Below are 15580 nucleotides of genomic sequence, written 5' to 3' on the forward strand. Positions count from 1 at the left end.
TGAGGTCTAGGGAGTGTTTTATAGTGTCTAGCATTACTTACCTAATACGGCCATAATGTGAGACTATAGTAATCAATTCTTCTCAGGGCATCGCCAACTTAATCTTTTTTTCTAATAATTGTTATCTTGGTGGGATTGTGTTATATTCTTGGTAGTCTTCTTTTCAACATTATCTTTTGGCTGCTTCACAGACAGTTGAGTTGGTCTACCACCCATTCTTCTCTTAAGTCGCTAACAACCTAAAAATAAATGGCACCCAAAGCACTAAGTAGCACTAAGTAGAACACGTGATTCCATCCACCCGTTTACGTGGCCCAAGGGCAGAGTTGGGACATGGCTGAGATGGGGACCATAGTACATGACCTCACCAAGGGTGTGAAGAGTTGAGAGGTACCCGGAGAAAACTCTAATTTGAAAGGATACATGCACCGCTATGTTCATAGCAGCACTATTCACAATAGCCAAGACATGGAAGCAACCTAAATGTCCATGGACAGAGGGATGGATAAAGAAGATGTGGCACATATATACAGTGGAATATTACTCAGCCATAAAAAAGAATTATTTCATGCCATTGCAGCAACATGGATGGACCTAGAGATGATCACACTAAGTGAAGTAAGTTGGAAAGAGAAAGACAAATACCATATAATATCACTTATATGTGGCATCTAAAAAGTGATACCAATAAACTTATTTACAAAACAGAAATAGATTCACGGACACAGAAAACAAACTTATGGTTACCAAAGGGGAAATGGGGAGAGGGATAAATTGGGAGTTTGGGATTAGCAGATACACACGACTATATATAAAACAGATAACCAACAAGGACCTACTGTACAGCACAGGGAACTATACTCAAGATCCTGTAATAAACCATAATGGAAAAGAATCTGAAAAAGAGTATATTTGTATAACTGAATCACTTTGCTGTAGAGCAAAAATTAACACAACATTGTAAATCAACTATAATTTAAAAAAAGAAAAAGAATTGGGAGGAAGGGCATCCCACAACCTACCTAGACGTCCTGGATCCTCCTTCCCGGCTCAGAGCAGCCCCTCACCCAGCATGCGTTTCCTCCCCACCTCTGGCTCCATCACCCCCTCCCCAGAGCCACCTGGCACAGCCCTGGAGTCCCTGGCAGTCCTTGGAGCCGACAGACACAGGTCAGAAGCCTAGCTCTGCTCCGGACCAGCTGTGTGTCCTTGAGTAGATGACCCAGCCTCTCTGAGCCTCAGCCTCCTTGTGGGCAAGACGGAGACGTTAACACCCACCTCAAAAGGTGCCGTGAGCACTGAGCGAGCTCACAAAATATCAGGGAGGGAAAATCTCTCCCTCTACCCTCTGATGTTCAGTGATTGGGGGCCAGAGAATTAAATGAACAGAAGACAGATTAGCAAGAGAAAAGACAGAACTTTAACCTCTTGTGTACACAGCAGTTCACAGAAAAATGTGACTCAAGGAGACAGATAGAATTTGGGACTTCTATATCATCTTCATAGGGGAAGGGGTTGGGGAGAAGGGCACGAAGGGGAAAACAAGTCATTTGCTTTCCAGAATGACAAGTGGGCCCTTAGGAGAACAGAAGGAGAGATGATCATTTTGTGACAATGTTTGTTAGGTGATGTCTTATCCAAGTGAAGACGTCTTGACTTTTCCTCTCGTGATAGGAGTCAATCTTCCCGGGTTATAAAACCCCCGGGGAGGGGATTTGGCAGCTGAATTCTTTCGGAAAGCTCTGCTTTTAGGCAGATAAGGAGAGCTTTTTAAAAATACAAAAAACCAAAAAAAAAAAAAAAACGCTCCCTGGTCGTGTATCCTGGCTCATTCAAAAGTCTGTAAGACCCTCGGCCCATGGTGGGTACCTGACTCAGGGCTCTTTCCACGCCGACCCACCCAGTGTTCCTTTGCCCCGTGCTTGGTCCTTTTCCCAATTCCCTACTCTCCCACCCAAACTGTCCCGTTCCCCATCCCCTACTACCATAGCCCCATTCCCTGTGCTGTGAGCGAATACACTCATGTGAAGTCCTGCCAAGGCACGCCAGCTGGTCCCCTGCCCCACCCAGGCACTCGTTCCCTGGGGCCTCCAGCTCCCGCTCCTTCACTCGCCCACCACCATATTGCTCTCATTTAGTCATTCAACGAACGTTCCTGGAGAGGCTTCTCCCTGCCAGTCCCTGGGCTGGACCCCAGAGTGGCAGTGATCAGGCAGACCACCCTCTGTCCTCTAGGAGCTCTTCCCAGTGAGGGAGGCAGACAGACACACGGACAGTTCAGCCTATGCCCAGGAGCCCACGGGAGCTCAGAGGAAGAGCGGGGCTGGCAAGCTCAGTATCTTGTTGGTACCAGGAGATCTGGGTCTACAGAGGGATGGCAAGGAGGGAGGGAGGGAGGGAGGGAGGAAGGATGTCCCTCCATCCACCTTTCTCCCCTCTGGACGTGTTCGGGGTCCAGCCCCTCCCCCCTCCCCCCACCCTCGTTCCATGTCAGCCTCTCAGATGATCAGATATTCCAATAGCCACTCCTGCCCAAAAAACTCTCTCCATATAACCCCTTTCCCTTGTAACTGAGTTTAAATATTGATTCACCCAATCAAGGCAGGTTAATATGCAACCCAGCTGAGCTCCCAGCCACCAGGCTCCCTTCCCCAGAGAGCCCTGGGCAGCCATGGGGCATGGCCTTCTCTGGAAAGCATGTTCATCTGGGGGCTTGGGCTGGGGGCTGTCCAGTCCTGGCTCTGCCCCTGAGGGGCCGGTTCCCCCTGACGGAGCCAAGAACCCTCTCCAAGCTAAGCCTTGTTGCCTCTGCCTACGGCACAGAAACCCCAGCACCTGCCCTTCCCAGCTCACGGACCAGGTGAGGGCAGAACACATGGACGGTTTGGGCCCTGTGCACTGCTCTGGCCAGGGCAGGATGCAGAGGGAGAAGCACTTCTGCTGGTTCCTGGGCTCAGCTGGGAGAACAGCTCTCCTTTAGGGGCTCTGCTTTGCTGGCGTGGAGAGGATTCCCTCAGGCTCCTGGGGGTTTGGTCCCTGTGAGTCAGCCCCTGAGGGCCCATCCTCTCCGACACGCTCCTGGTGGACTCTCCAGCCCACAGGGCAGAGGCCCAGAGAGTGTGCCCCCGTCCCCAACTGGTGACTTTCTCTGGTCTTCCATGGGGACAACCACAGTCAGTGACGTGGGAGCTGCTGCAGCCCAGGGCTCAGGAGAAGGGCTCAGTGTGGCTGCCACGCCTGGTCCAGAGTAAACAGGGGAGTGGAGAGCCGGCAGCCTCCTCACCTGCAGCCAGGAGGCCTCCTGCCTCGCCGGGGGTGGGGGCAGAAACCGGTTTCGCAACCCAAATCAGCTTCCCCCAGAGTGAGGATGGATGATCCCAGAGCTGTGACCGCACTCCTCAGGTTCTGGTGACCTTTGTGTCCGCTGACCTAACATTCTCCAGTCACGCCCACCCCTCCGCCACCATCCACCTCTTAGCTCCCACCCAGAGAGCTGCATCTTGGGTGACTTGGATGCTTCTTCAAGAGGGCGCAGTCCTCCAGGGCAGTGGTTTTCAAAGGGTGGTCCCCCCACCAGCAAACAGCACCCACCGGGAACCAGGGAGAAATGCAAATCCTCAGTCGTCCCCCGCCACCTCCGCCTCGCTGAATGGGAGACAGCGAGTGGGACCCAGCCCTGTGCCTTACGAGCCCTCCCCCTTCCCGGGGAATCTCAAGCTTAGGACACTGGTTCTCAGCAGGGGCTACAAAGTTACCACTCCCCGCCAGGGCCATTCCAAACTCTTTACATAACTTAAACCCATTTAATCCCTAGAACAATCCTAGGAAACAGGCATCATTAGTCCCCTTTCATGGATGAGGAAAGCAAGGCACAGAAAAGTTGTCACCTCGCCCAGGTGACAAAGCTAAAAGCTGGCTTGGAACCAAGGCAGTTACCCACTGCTTCAGGGGTTCTCAAAGTGTGGTCCCCGGACCAGCAGCGTTGCCTGGGAACTTTCTATTTATTTATTTATTTTTTGGCCTCACTGCGTGGCATGTGGGATCTTAGCTCCCCGACCAGGGATCGAACCCGCGCTTCCTGCAGTGGAAGCATGGAGTCTTACCCACTGGACAGCCAGGGAAGTTCCACCTGGGAAATTTTTAGAAATACAAAATCTTAGGCTGTAGCTCAGATCTCCAGAGTCAGAAACCCTGGGCGTGAGGAGTCAGTTGAACAAGATCTCCAGGTGACTCTGATGCAATTTGAGGACCATAGTATCCTATCCAGTTTGAGGACCACAGCACCCCGTCCTGCTGCCTGAAAACAGGGCATCACATGCAAGTCATGCCCAAAGCCTCATGCCCACGTCGTGGCTAAGGGAACGTCTGCTGGAAACGGAGCATCTTGCGGTGTGGCCCCGCTCCTGCCCGTCTGGGATGTGCCTGGGGGGGCTCGCCTGCCTGGGCCTGGCTGGCTCTCTCGCAGATTGATGGGCAGAAGCAGCTACTGCTGGGCCGGGGCGGCTCTAGGTTCCAGCCGCTGGAGCGCCTGCCCAGGGTAAGCCAAGAGCACTGCTGGGGACACACCATTGGGCTTGTACTGCCCTGCTGCTCACATCTGGGTTCCCTGCTGGGGCAGAGGCCACACAGTCATCTGGACAGCCTGCAGCCAAAGCCAGAAAGAAAGATAGGGTGATGCGGGGTAACCCCCAGGCTCCAGTCCCCAATGTCTCTGAGGTCTTGACGAGCTCCCGAGTTCTTCGTGGCGGTGCGCGGTCTTCTCATCACGGTGGCTTCTCTTGTTGCGGAGCACGGGCTCCAGGCGCGCGGGCTTCGGTAGTCGTGGCTCACGGGCTCTAGGGCGCAGGCCCAGTAGTTGTGGCGCACGGGCTTAGTTGCTCCGTGGCATGTGGGATCTTCCCAGACCAGGGAACCCGTGTCCCCTACATTGGCAGGCGGACTCCTAACCATTGTGCCACCAGGAAAGTCCCCAACTCTTGAGTTTTTGAACCCAATCCCATCCATCCCTTCTTAGTTTAAGGACCTCCATGGTTGTGTCCCACTGTGCTTAGAAAACAAACCAGAACTCCCCTCCCCGCCCGCTGAGACCCTGTGTGAGCCTTGTCAAAATGCAGGGCACAGCCCACCCGTGGGCTGGGAAGTCAACTTGGCAGGTCAGGACCCGCATTTCTAAAGAAAAGGTGAAATGCAAGCGTTCGAGTATTGTTTTGTGAGACTCTTGTTCGTATGTGAGCGTGTACTGGGTAAGATCGTAAACCCAAAGAATCACGGCTTTATCTGACCTGATCCCCGATCTCCATCTGTTTACTCCAAGCCCCCCATGGCGTCACTCTCCTTTGGATCTTGGAAAACATCAAGCTGTCCCCCCCTCCACCCCGGAACCCTCACCCCAGCTGCTCCCTCCCGTCCCTGGGAGCCTGGTCCTGCCCAGCCTTGTGCTAGGCTGTGCAAGGTCACATGTTGGCCTTGGGCTAGGCGGTGACAAGGGTCTGGGGTGGTGGCCACTGCAGATGTGCCCCCAGCAGGGCTCAAAACAGCCCACCCACTGATCAAGCTTCAAAGACCCCAGGCCTCCTATGAGGATGGTACTATCCAAAAAAGAAAAGAAAGAAAGAAAGAAAGAAAAAGAGAGAAAGTGAGTGTTGGTAAGTATGTGGAGAAATTCGAACCCTTGTGCACCACCGGTGGGAATGGACCATAAGATCCAGCAATTCCACCTCCGGGTGGGTGTGTACCCAGAAGTGAAGGCAGAGACCCCAACAGATATTTGCACACCCATGGTCACGGCTGCATTATGCACAACAGCCCAGAGGTGGAAGCAACCCAAGTGTTCACGGATAGATGGATGCATACACAGCATGTGGTGTGTATAGACAGCAGAATATTATTCAGCCTTAAAGAAGGAAATTCTTGGGAATTCCCTGGCGGTCCAGGAGTTAGGACTCGGCGCTTTCACTGCTGAGGGCGCGGGTTCAATCCCTGGTTGGGGATCCCACAAGCCTCGTGGCACAGCGGGGGAAAAAAAAGGAAGGAAATTCTGACACAGGGTACAACGTGAACGACCCTTGAGGACATTATGCTGATTGAAATCAGCCAGTCACAAGAGAACAAAGACTGCAAGATTCCACTTACATGAGGTCCCCAGAGGAGTCACATTCATAGAGACAGAAAGCAGAAGGGTGGGTGCCAGGGCTGGGGGAGGGGGATGGGGGAGCAGGAGCTGCTGTTTAATGGGACAGGGTTTCAGTTGGGGAAGACGGAAAGTTTCTGGAGATGGACGGTAGTGATGGTTGCACAACAGTGTGAATGTACTTGATGTCGCTGGATCCTACACTTGAAAATGTTGAAGATGGTAAATTTCCTGTTATATGCATTTTATCAATACAAATGAAAAAAAAATTAAAAGGCCAGAGGTCTGAGTCACAGAGGTTTCTTACAAATGAGTTTTATTTGCTTTCTGACCCAAGCACAGAACCCCAAACAGATCTCTCGTCTGCACAATGGTACAGTAACAAGTGCAAAATATGCTTTATTTCCGGTACAAAACGTGGCAGTGTGACAACTTCTGCTTCAATGCCCACTCCCCCCACCCACGCCATGACCCATCCCGTTGCCGTCACACCCACCTGACCCATCCCAGGGCCACACCACCCCAATCAAGACACCCACCACCTTTAGAGAAGAGTCACCCACTCTGGAGAAAGGTGAGGAAGTGGCATTTTAAGAAAGAAATCACTTTCAATACAGGAACATTGGCGAACACAGTAAGCAAGATTTTGCCCAGCAAGGGGAGGGCTGGTGGGAGGCACACAAAACAATGCCCTTCTCTGCTGTCCCCACCCAGGGCGTGGAGCCCAGGGATGATGTCAGCACAGAAGTGAGTGCTAAGGACGAAAGGGCTCCACCTGTGTGTCTGGGGCGAGAGCGTGCACGTCTGGATGTGGGATCCAGACCCCGGCTCAGCCCACCAGTAGTCGTAGGACCCTGGGCCCCTCTCTGATTTCTTAGTCTTGATTTCCTCACCTGGAAACCAGGCTTCGGGGGCCTCAGAGCTTCATGGGGGGGCTCAAATGAGACAACGGCAAAGCACAGAGCACAATGTGACCCAGGCGAGGCCAGCCAGCATCCGCAGTTGGTATTAACAGAGGACCGGCCGCAGGCTCCGGCCATCTGCACAGGGAGCGAAGGAGCCGGGGGGCCCAGAAAGGATGGCCAATCCACAGGGAGGTGGCCCCGTCCCGGCTGGACCTCAGCATGAGGGATTCACCCCGTGAGGCTGCCTGGGGGCTGGCTTCTCCGGGGGCAGAACTGGGAATCGGGCCCAGGGAACCCTCTCCACCAGCAAGCTGAGGCTGCCACAAGCGGGTCCCTCATCAGAGGAAGAGCAGCAGACACGTGCGGAGGGATGTGCGGGACCCCGAGGAGCTGCGAGGTCCTCAAGGCACCATGGAGGTGAAGGTCAGGCTGCACCTCCCTGGACAGGAAAGTCCCAGTGACGTTAAGTCAGGAGGCCGCCACCCACCGTGGCTCGGGGCCAGTACAGGTCCCTCCCCTCACCTGGCCCTCAGGACACCAACCCCCAGCACCCTGCCCTGGGGATCCAAGGGTCCAGCAGGTCTCCAGGAACTGGACAGCAGGAGGGAAGGGGCAAGAGCAAAGGGCTCTGGTTCCTGAGCGGCTGGGGCAGAGCCGGCGGGGGGGCGGGGGCCGCATGCCCAACAGGCAGCAGGGGTTCAAAGACTGCTCAGCTGAATGGCTCTCCTGCTTCAAAGCTCCAAACGAAATACTTTTTTCCTATTTTTAGAAGTCCTTATTTCTAGGATTTTCTTCAACATAATCCAGGGGGAAGAGTAACAGAGGTCTAACTCAGCAGTGGGCAGTTTTTCTGCAAAGGGCTGGACGGGACCTATTTTGGGCTTTAAAGGCTAAGAGGAGGCAAATCGATATTATGTCAGTATAAGAGAAAACAAGTTTCCATAACGTTTTTGATGATGAAATTCAAAATAGAATCACTGAGTACACTTTTTGGTAATACAGGTATACTAATGGGAATGGAATAGGGGAGGGGTACAGGATGCCCTTTCACTTCATTGGGTTCAGGGTTCACTGTCATCAGAGAGACCATGAAAGCCAGCAGGGAGCTGCATTCAGCTCCTGATGAGTGGCTGTAGGGTGACCACTGCAGAGGCTGGGTGCCGGGTACCAGGGTTAATTCTACTCTCCTGCCTTTGAGAAAGGATTGTGAACCTTCCGTGATAAAAGGCTTCCCTGGTCCCTGCTAGCTCCCTGTAGGCCACCCTCAGGGCTCCCCAGGATGAAGGGTTTGGCAGCCTGGAGGTCAGGACGGCTCAGCCCCAGACTAAGCAGTGCCCGCCCCTCCCCACCTCACCCCACCAGCCGCCCTGCACAGAACAGGAAAGCCACCTCTCAGAGCTACTTCTTGGGGACACTGCCACTAAAAGGGCCCCTACATGACAAGGGGGGACCGCCCCTCAGAACTTAGCCGTTCCCCAGGGGAGCAGGACGGAGAAAGCCCAGGAGAAGCCTTTGCAGGGAGCTCTGGAGAGCTGGGCAGAGGCTGCAAGGAGCTCTCAGGATGCCGCTGGGAAGGAGGCCGGGGGAGGGGGGGCGGGGCTGCCCAGCACCTCACTGCCCTGTCCCCCACAGGACAGAGGGAAGAGGGCTGGGAGGTGACCAGAGAGGGTGTACAAACATTTCCTATTGGCCAGCCTGACTGATGATGTCACACACAGGATACACAGCCCGAGGGGACACAGGGTACCTGAGGCAGCTTCCAGGAAGACCAACTCCACGGGCCTTACTTTTTGGGGTCCTGGTCAGATGTCAGCTGCCAGCACTGCTCCCCTCCCCAGATGAGCGGGACTTAGGGTGGGCATTTCCCCTCGATTAGGGCAACTGTGCCCTAACCAGCTTCGTCAACAGAGTCTGAACCAGGAGCATTACATAAGATCTAAAGAGAGCAGCTGTAATCACCGCATGTAGGTAAGCTGAGGACGCTCAGGGCTGCGCTCATGGCAGATACAGGGGTAGGGAAAGGGATGCACGCGCATCCATGAACACACACGTGCACGCATGCACGCACACATGCACACACGCATCTATAATGTAGACACATAGCCAGCCAATGCAATCCAGCCTCAGGCTGCAGGCAACAGCTGGCGGCCACTCTTAAGAGCGCTGATGGAGTCAAGTCAACCCGGTTGTGAGCTAGGCTGGATTCTTAAAGACACGGCCAAGATGCCATGCCTCACGCCGAAATGTGTGCAAACCTTCGGGTGCGTGCCCCAGCCCAAGCGGGAGCGTCTGAGGTGCCAAGTACCACCAGGAAATACACACACGCACGCCACCTGCCCACAGTAAGACTCTGATGGTGGGAAAGACGAAAGCCTTGTTGCCCCTCAGACTCACAGAGGACTGAGTCAGCCACGACCCCAGAGGCCTCCCAGAGAGGAGGCGAGACCCAGAGAGGCAGAAGCCAAGTGAGGGTCTGGGGACCCAGGACCCCTGGCTCTTGGTCACCTGCTTTTCCATCTTCTCTGAGAGCCTGGGGGCTGCCTTCTTTTGCCCCACTGACAGCAGCAAAAGAGGCTTTTCCATTCTCGTCAACTCGTTAATGATTTTCAGATCTTAACTTACTCAGCCAGCCCCTGACGCCACTCTGGACTCGGAAACTGGTGACACACTGTTCAGGCAGCTCCACTGTGCTCCCAGGAAAGGCCCCTCTAGGCTCACAGCTCTTCCCAAGAGGCCCTCGGGCAGAAGGTCACCAGGGCAACATTTGACCTTCGCTTAGGACCCCAAACCAAGATTTCGACCTCCCTCCCCCATCCTGCTCTTTCCAAAGGCCCATCAGCCCCTCCCCCATTCAAAAGCCCATGTCTTTATTATAAAGGTGCAACTCGGTAACCAGGAGAAGGTTCATCACAGCCTTGCAAACAGACACCTGCCCAGCAAAGAAATGTGGTGGCCTGAGAATAAAGCACTCAGCTTCAGGTGACCCGAGACAGTGGCCCAAGCGCACGGTTTATCTTTTGTCCCTCTGCGGATCCCTTTTAAAACGTGTTGCTGCCGAGAAGCCACAGCCTAGAATACGTGGGGGCAGAGGGGACAGTTCTGGGAGGGGCTGCCTGTCCAGCAGGCCCAGACTCTGGACTCAGAGCTCACAAGAAAGACAGTGGACAAGAGTGGGAAGGGCTACAGCTTTTCTGTACTTTAATAAAATGAACAAAACAGAAACAAAACTCAAAAACCTACAGCTAGCTCAGCTGACCCCTGTGGAAGGGACGAGCTGCTGATTTGGGCGGCGAAAACATTTTGGTACCAAATGACTATGTGTATTCTTCTTTTTGTATTTATTATTTTCTACTTCTCTGTAAGCTACAAGACTGAGCTATAACCACTAGGAGAAGATAAGCAGAGCAGACGCAGTGTGCATTCCAGAGAACAGAAGACTCTACCTACAGCAAACTTAAGGTACCAGATCCTGATTAGACCCTCATCTGGAATGAAGAAATAAAAATAGTAGCCTACCACATTTTTAGAATTAAGATTTTAGCCTGCCATCACTTGGGTCTGGGTAGTGGCATCTCTGGGGTCTAGTGAATGGCAGACACCTTGAAAGGCCGGCAGTCACAAGATCAACAGTCTAGTCCTGGATCTGGGGGACCTTGAGCAAGTTATTCCACTTCTGTGCGACTCTGTCTCCTCAAAAAAGGAAATGACTGGTCTTGATTCCCTAGAACTGACGTGTGGAGCTACGAACCCAGAAAGGTTGCAGAACACCAGAGAGTGATGTGACCCAGTACTGTTGAGACAGGGAAAGGGGAAGACAGCAAGAAGAGAATAGAAAGCCAGGTATAAAAATGGAGGAGCCAAACGTGGGCTGAGTTTAAAAAAAAAAAAAAAAAAAAAGGTGAGCTTCCTAATGACAGCCCCATGTCACAAAAAAAAAGATCCAGTAAGAATCAGGAGCCGTTAGCAACGGTATGAAGGCAATTCTATGGGGATTCCAATAGTCTTTTCAACAACTGGTGCTGGGACAGCTGGATATCTACATGCAAAAGAATGAAGTTGGACCCCTACCTCACACCATATATAAAAATTAACTCAAAATTAATCAAAGACTATTGGAGAGCTAAAACTATCAAAATTCTTAGAAGAAAACATAAGCATAAATCTTCTTGACCCTGGGTTAGGCGATAGTTTCTTATATAGGACACCGAAAGTATAAGCAACAAGAGAAAAAATAGGTGTCTTAGACATCATCAAAATTAAAAACTTCTGCCCTCCAGAGGTCATTATAAGAAAGTGAAGGCAACCCACAGAAGTGGAGAACATTTTGACACCTCATATATCTGACAAAGGACCTGCATCTAGAATATACAAAGAACTCATAAAACTCATAATAATAAAAAGACAAATAAGCCAACTGAAAATAGGCAAAAGAGGTGAACAGACATTTCTCCAAAGAAGATGTACGAATGGCCGGTAAGCACATGAAGAAATGCTCAACATCATTGGCCATCAGGGATATGCAAATCGAAACCACGATGAGACACCACATCACACCCACTGGGATGCTATAATCAAAATGACAGATAGTAGCAAGTGTTTATCAGTATGTAGAGAAACTGGAAGCCTCGTACACTGCTGACGGGAATGTAAAGTGACGCAGCTGCTTTGGAAAACAGTCTGGCAGTTCCTCAAAAAGTTATTAAACATAGAGTTACTATATGACCCAGCAATTCCACTCATATGTATATTCCTAAAAGAAAACATAGGTGTACACCAAACCGTGTACAAATATGTTCATAGCAGCATTATTCATAATAGCCCCAAGGTAGAAACAACTCAAATATCCATCAAATGATGGATGGATAAACAAATGTGGTATGGCCATAGAATGAAATATTATTAAGCTATAAAAAGGACGGCAGTACTGATATATGTTCAATATGGATGGCCCCAGAAAACACTACGTTAAGTGGAAAAAAAAGCTAGTCACAAAAGACCACATATTGTATGATTCCACATACGTGAAATGTCCAGAATAGGTCAACCTACATAGAAAGAAGATTTGTGGTTGCCTAGGACTAGAGAAATTGTAAGGAAAATAGGAGAGTACTTGCCAAGGGTACAGGGTTTCTTTTAGGGATGATGAAAATGTTCTAAAATTGATGTGGTGTTTCTGTGAATTGACTAAAAAATCATAGAACCGTACACTATAAACGGGTCAATTGTACAGTATGTGAATCATATCTCAATAAAGCTGTTATGTGTTCCTCCTCCCCCCACCCCCCAAAAGGAGAGGGAATCAGAAGCTTGTCCTTACACCGTAGGACACCACACCTGTTGGCCCAACGTACTTATTGCTAGAGCCCCTTTCACTCGCAGAAGTGTCTTGGTTTAGATGACAAATTTATGCCATTACCCTATCACTATGCGATATCAGGCAGGTGGCTCTGCCCCTCTGGGCTTTGGTTTCTCCAACTGTAAAACAAGGTCTACCCATTCTGATCATCTCTATACTCCCCCATAGCTCCACTTTAAAAGCTGTCAAGCCCTACTCAGTTGGTCACAGCGCTCACCATGCTTTGTAAGTTGAACTTACATGAGCAAAGAGTTGAAGCCCGGGGCCAGTACAGATCAGTGGGTCCCAGGAAACAGAGACAAAGACTAATTCCTGAGTCTACTGGTTACTGATATTCAAATTTCCCCAAAGTTAGGCCACTAAGAGAGGTGATCCAACCATTCCAGTGCAGGTGAAATGCCCCAAACACACCCTCTACAAATGAAAAAAGAGACACATTTAAAGGGGAGCAAAAAATTAAAAAAAATTAAAAAAATAAAAAAAAAATAAAATAAAGGGGAGCCCTCCCAGAAGATACAATGTCTCCAGGGAGCTTGGCAAGTTTGGAGGTTTTCTCTAAATGGGATTTGTTGAGTCCATCCAAGAGGGCCTGGTGTCGGGATAGTCAAGGTCATGTGATCCCACAATGGAATGCTCATTTCCTAGTCCTCCTTTACCCATGATGGCTTAGGAAATAAAATTATACCGAAGGAGCTCAAGAGGAATCATTTGGTTCTCTTCCCTTTTATGTTCATGAGAATGTGCCTAAAATGAGTCTTTCTAGCCTCCCCCCGTCCCTCCCAAGGGCCTTAGAACTAGGTCTGTGTGGCCCCGTGGTGTGTCTACCCCGGCAATGAAGAGATGCGAGCCCACCTCCGGGCTCTGAGCAGCAGCAGACCCTTAGAATCAAGGTAAACGTGAAAGAAGCAGAGGGCACAGAAGAAACCCAACTCCCATCAATCCACCCAGTAACAGCAAAGACGGACGCTCACCAGGGTCCCTGAGACGGGAAGCCGACACGAAGACAGGAGAACAGTCGCAAAGCACCCCCACATCGTCAGCAGCCCCATCGCCGAGCCAGTTACCAGAGAAGAGGGCGAAGGCAGGGACCAGTACAGGTGGCACCCAGGTACCCGGTGAGCTAGCCTCCAACTAGGGGAGCATCAGAGGAGACGCCCCACCGTCGGCCTCTTCAGAACGGCAGGGCTGGGAAGGAGAACAAGGAACCGCTCCGAAGCTGGGGCTAGGAGGAGGGGCAGGCTTTCTGCCCGCCAGAGACATGGCCTCCGAGGGTCTCGGCTGGGGGTTGGTCTGTGGTTTTCACGGGCTGGGCCAGGCCCCTCCTCGCCGCAGCTCCCGAGGGTGGGATTTCTACATCCAAGGGGGTCCGCGGGGCTGAGGGTAGGAGGCGGCTGCCTGCTCGTCTCCTGCTCAGAGGCCACATTTCAGGATGACGTGGTAGCCGTCATTGCTCTCGGCTGCAAGAGACAAACATGGCGTTTTACAGGAAGAAAGGCAGGGCGCTGTGGCATCCGGGGGCCGTGGGATTAGGGTGCCAGCAGACGCCCTGCCGTGGACACTGGCAGAGGCCACCCAAATAAGACTGTGCAGAAAAAAGCAAGCTGACAAAAGCAGAGATCTCAACGCACACCTTCACGGCTGCCTTGTTGAGTTTCTTTTTGACAGTGGGCTTTTTCCAGCACAGCCTGAGGCCCAAGGACTGAAGGGCCCATGTCCAAGGAGGCTTTGGGCGTGGTGGGCCCCAGGCCTCTGAAGGCAGGCGGTGGCTAGATCCAGAGAATAGGGGGGAGGGTCCAGGGTCACGGTCCAGGGTCTATGGCCCGGTCAGGGGGCTTTCATTCCCGCCTAACTCCACACACTCACCTGCCCCAGCCCTACGGGGGTCACAGCTGGTCTCCCACTTTTCCTGGCATGTGAGTTCCTTCTCAGACCCCTTCCTCAGGTGGGCCCTCCGTGTCCCCCTGGTCCCACCCAGCCCCTGGTCCCCGATCCACACAGCCTGCAGACTCAGCTGCTGTATTCCATGCCCGCTCTTCCCAGAGACCCACACTTTAGAAACATTCAAATGCGTCTTACTGTAAGTCCCCTACACATGAACGAGTTCCATTCCGAGAGCGCGTTCATAAGTCCAGTTTGTTCGTACGTCCAACAAAGTTAGCCTAGGTACCCAACTAACACAATCAGCTATACAGTACTGTTTCTACGCTTGCTTCCGGACATCCTGGGCTCAAAATAAAGATACTGTACTACTGTACTCTATACGGTACTGTAAAGTACAAAAAAGCACAACCGCTTGTAGAGGATGCACACACGTGACAATGTACGCCAGACATGTGAACTAACTTACGTGACTGGACACGTGAACACACGCTCGCATCTTTGAAAGTTCGCAACTTGAAGGTTCGTATGTAGAGGACTTACAGAACTTCTCGTTGGCACTGGGTTCGTGAAGCACATACTGTCTGGCCAGGATTTCCCTTTCGAAGTGACCTTGGTGCCAACCGCACCACTTCTCACATTTCCGAGGCTAGGCTTCCCGGGAAGTGTGTGTTTCTTTCTCCCAGAGGATGTTCCCAGGTAACACTCTCTCGAGGGCCCACCCCATGCAGGCCCCACTCACCAGCCTGCTCTCCCCGCTACTCTGTTAACCCAGGGGGAGCTCAGCCAACACCCTTTAATTAAACAAGAAAAGGCGGGGAGGAGGGGGCTTTACCTTTTAAGGTACTGAGGATGAAACAGGATTCATCTTGGAAATTCTGCACCATCTGAAAGGCAAAAGAGAGACCATGTCCCTTCAACAACGAGTTCAGAGACTGAAAAGCCTCAGTGACACAGAGGCCAGCTGCCTGCAGCATCAGAAATGACAGGCGCCGCGTTTACGCAAGTGCAGGAAGACGCTCACGCTTAGCTCTCATGGAGAGAACGTGATACAGCGTAGATGGACAAAGCAATTACAGTTTCGAGTAACGAGAAACTGAGTGTAAAGGATGGAAAGAAGCCTGGAAGGGAATTAAGATGTAAACGTTTAATACAAGACTAAATTGTTCCCGATTTGCTTTCGTTTTGCTTTTTCCTAGTGACTGGGTTTTCCAATCCCTATAAGGACACGTTACAGGAGCGGGTGTGTGTAAAACAGCACCAGATAAAAAAACTAAAGTGCTTTACACGGGGACCTATATTCAATATCTT

At 51.7% G+C, this 15580-nt stretch overlaps 1 protein-coding gene across 1 annotated transcript in view; it reads right to left on the reverse strand.

Annotated features, from left to right (window-relative positions):
• Positions 1-13801: 13801 nt before the first annotated feature.
• TFCP2L1 (transcription factor CP2 like 1) overlaps positions 13802-15580 on the reverse strand; it is a 58111-nt gene continuing 56332 nt past the window's right edge. Inside the window, exons 14-15 of the mRNA XM_068544013.1 lie at positions 15105-15156; positions 13802-13848 (exon numbers count right to left, since the gene is read on the reverse strand). Coding sequence (XP_068400114.1) covers positions 13802-13848; positions 15105-15156 — 99 coding nt within the window. The remainder of the gene's footprint in view (positions 13849-15104; positions 15157-15580) is intronic.

Source organism: Eschrichtius robustus, chromosome 5 (genome assembly GCF_028021215.1).
Source record: "Eschrichtius robustus isolate mEscRob2 chromosome 5, mEscRob2.pri, whole genome shotgun sequence".
NCBI lineage: Eukaryota > Metazoa > Chordata > Mammalia > Artiodactyla > Eschrichtiidae > Eschrichtius > Eschrichtius robustus.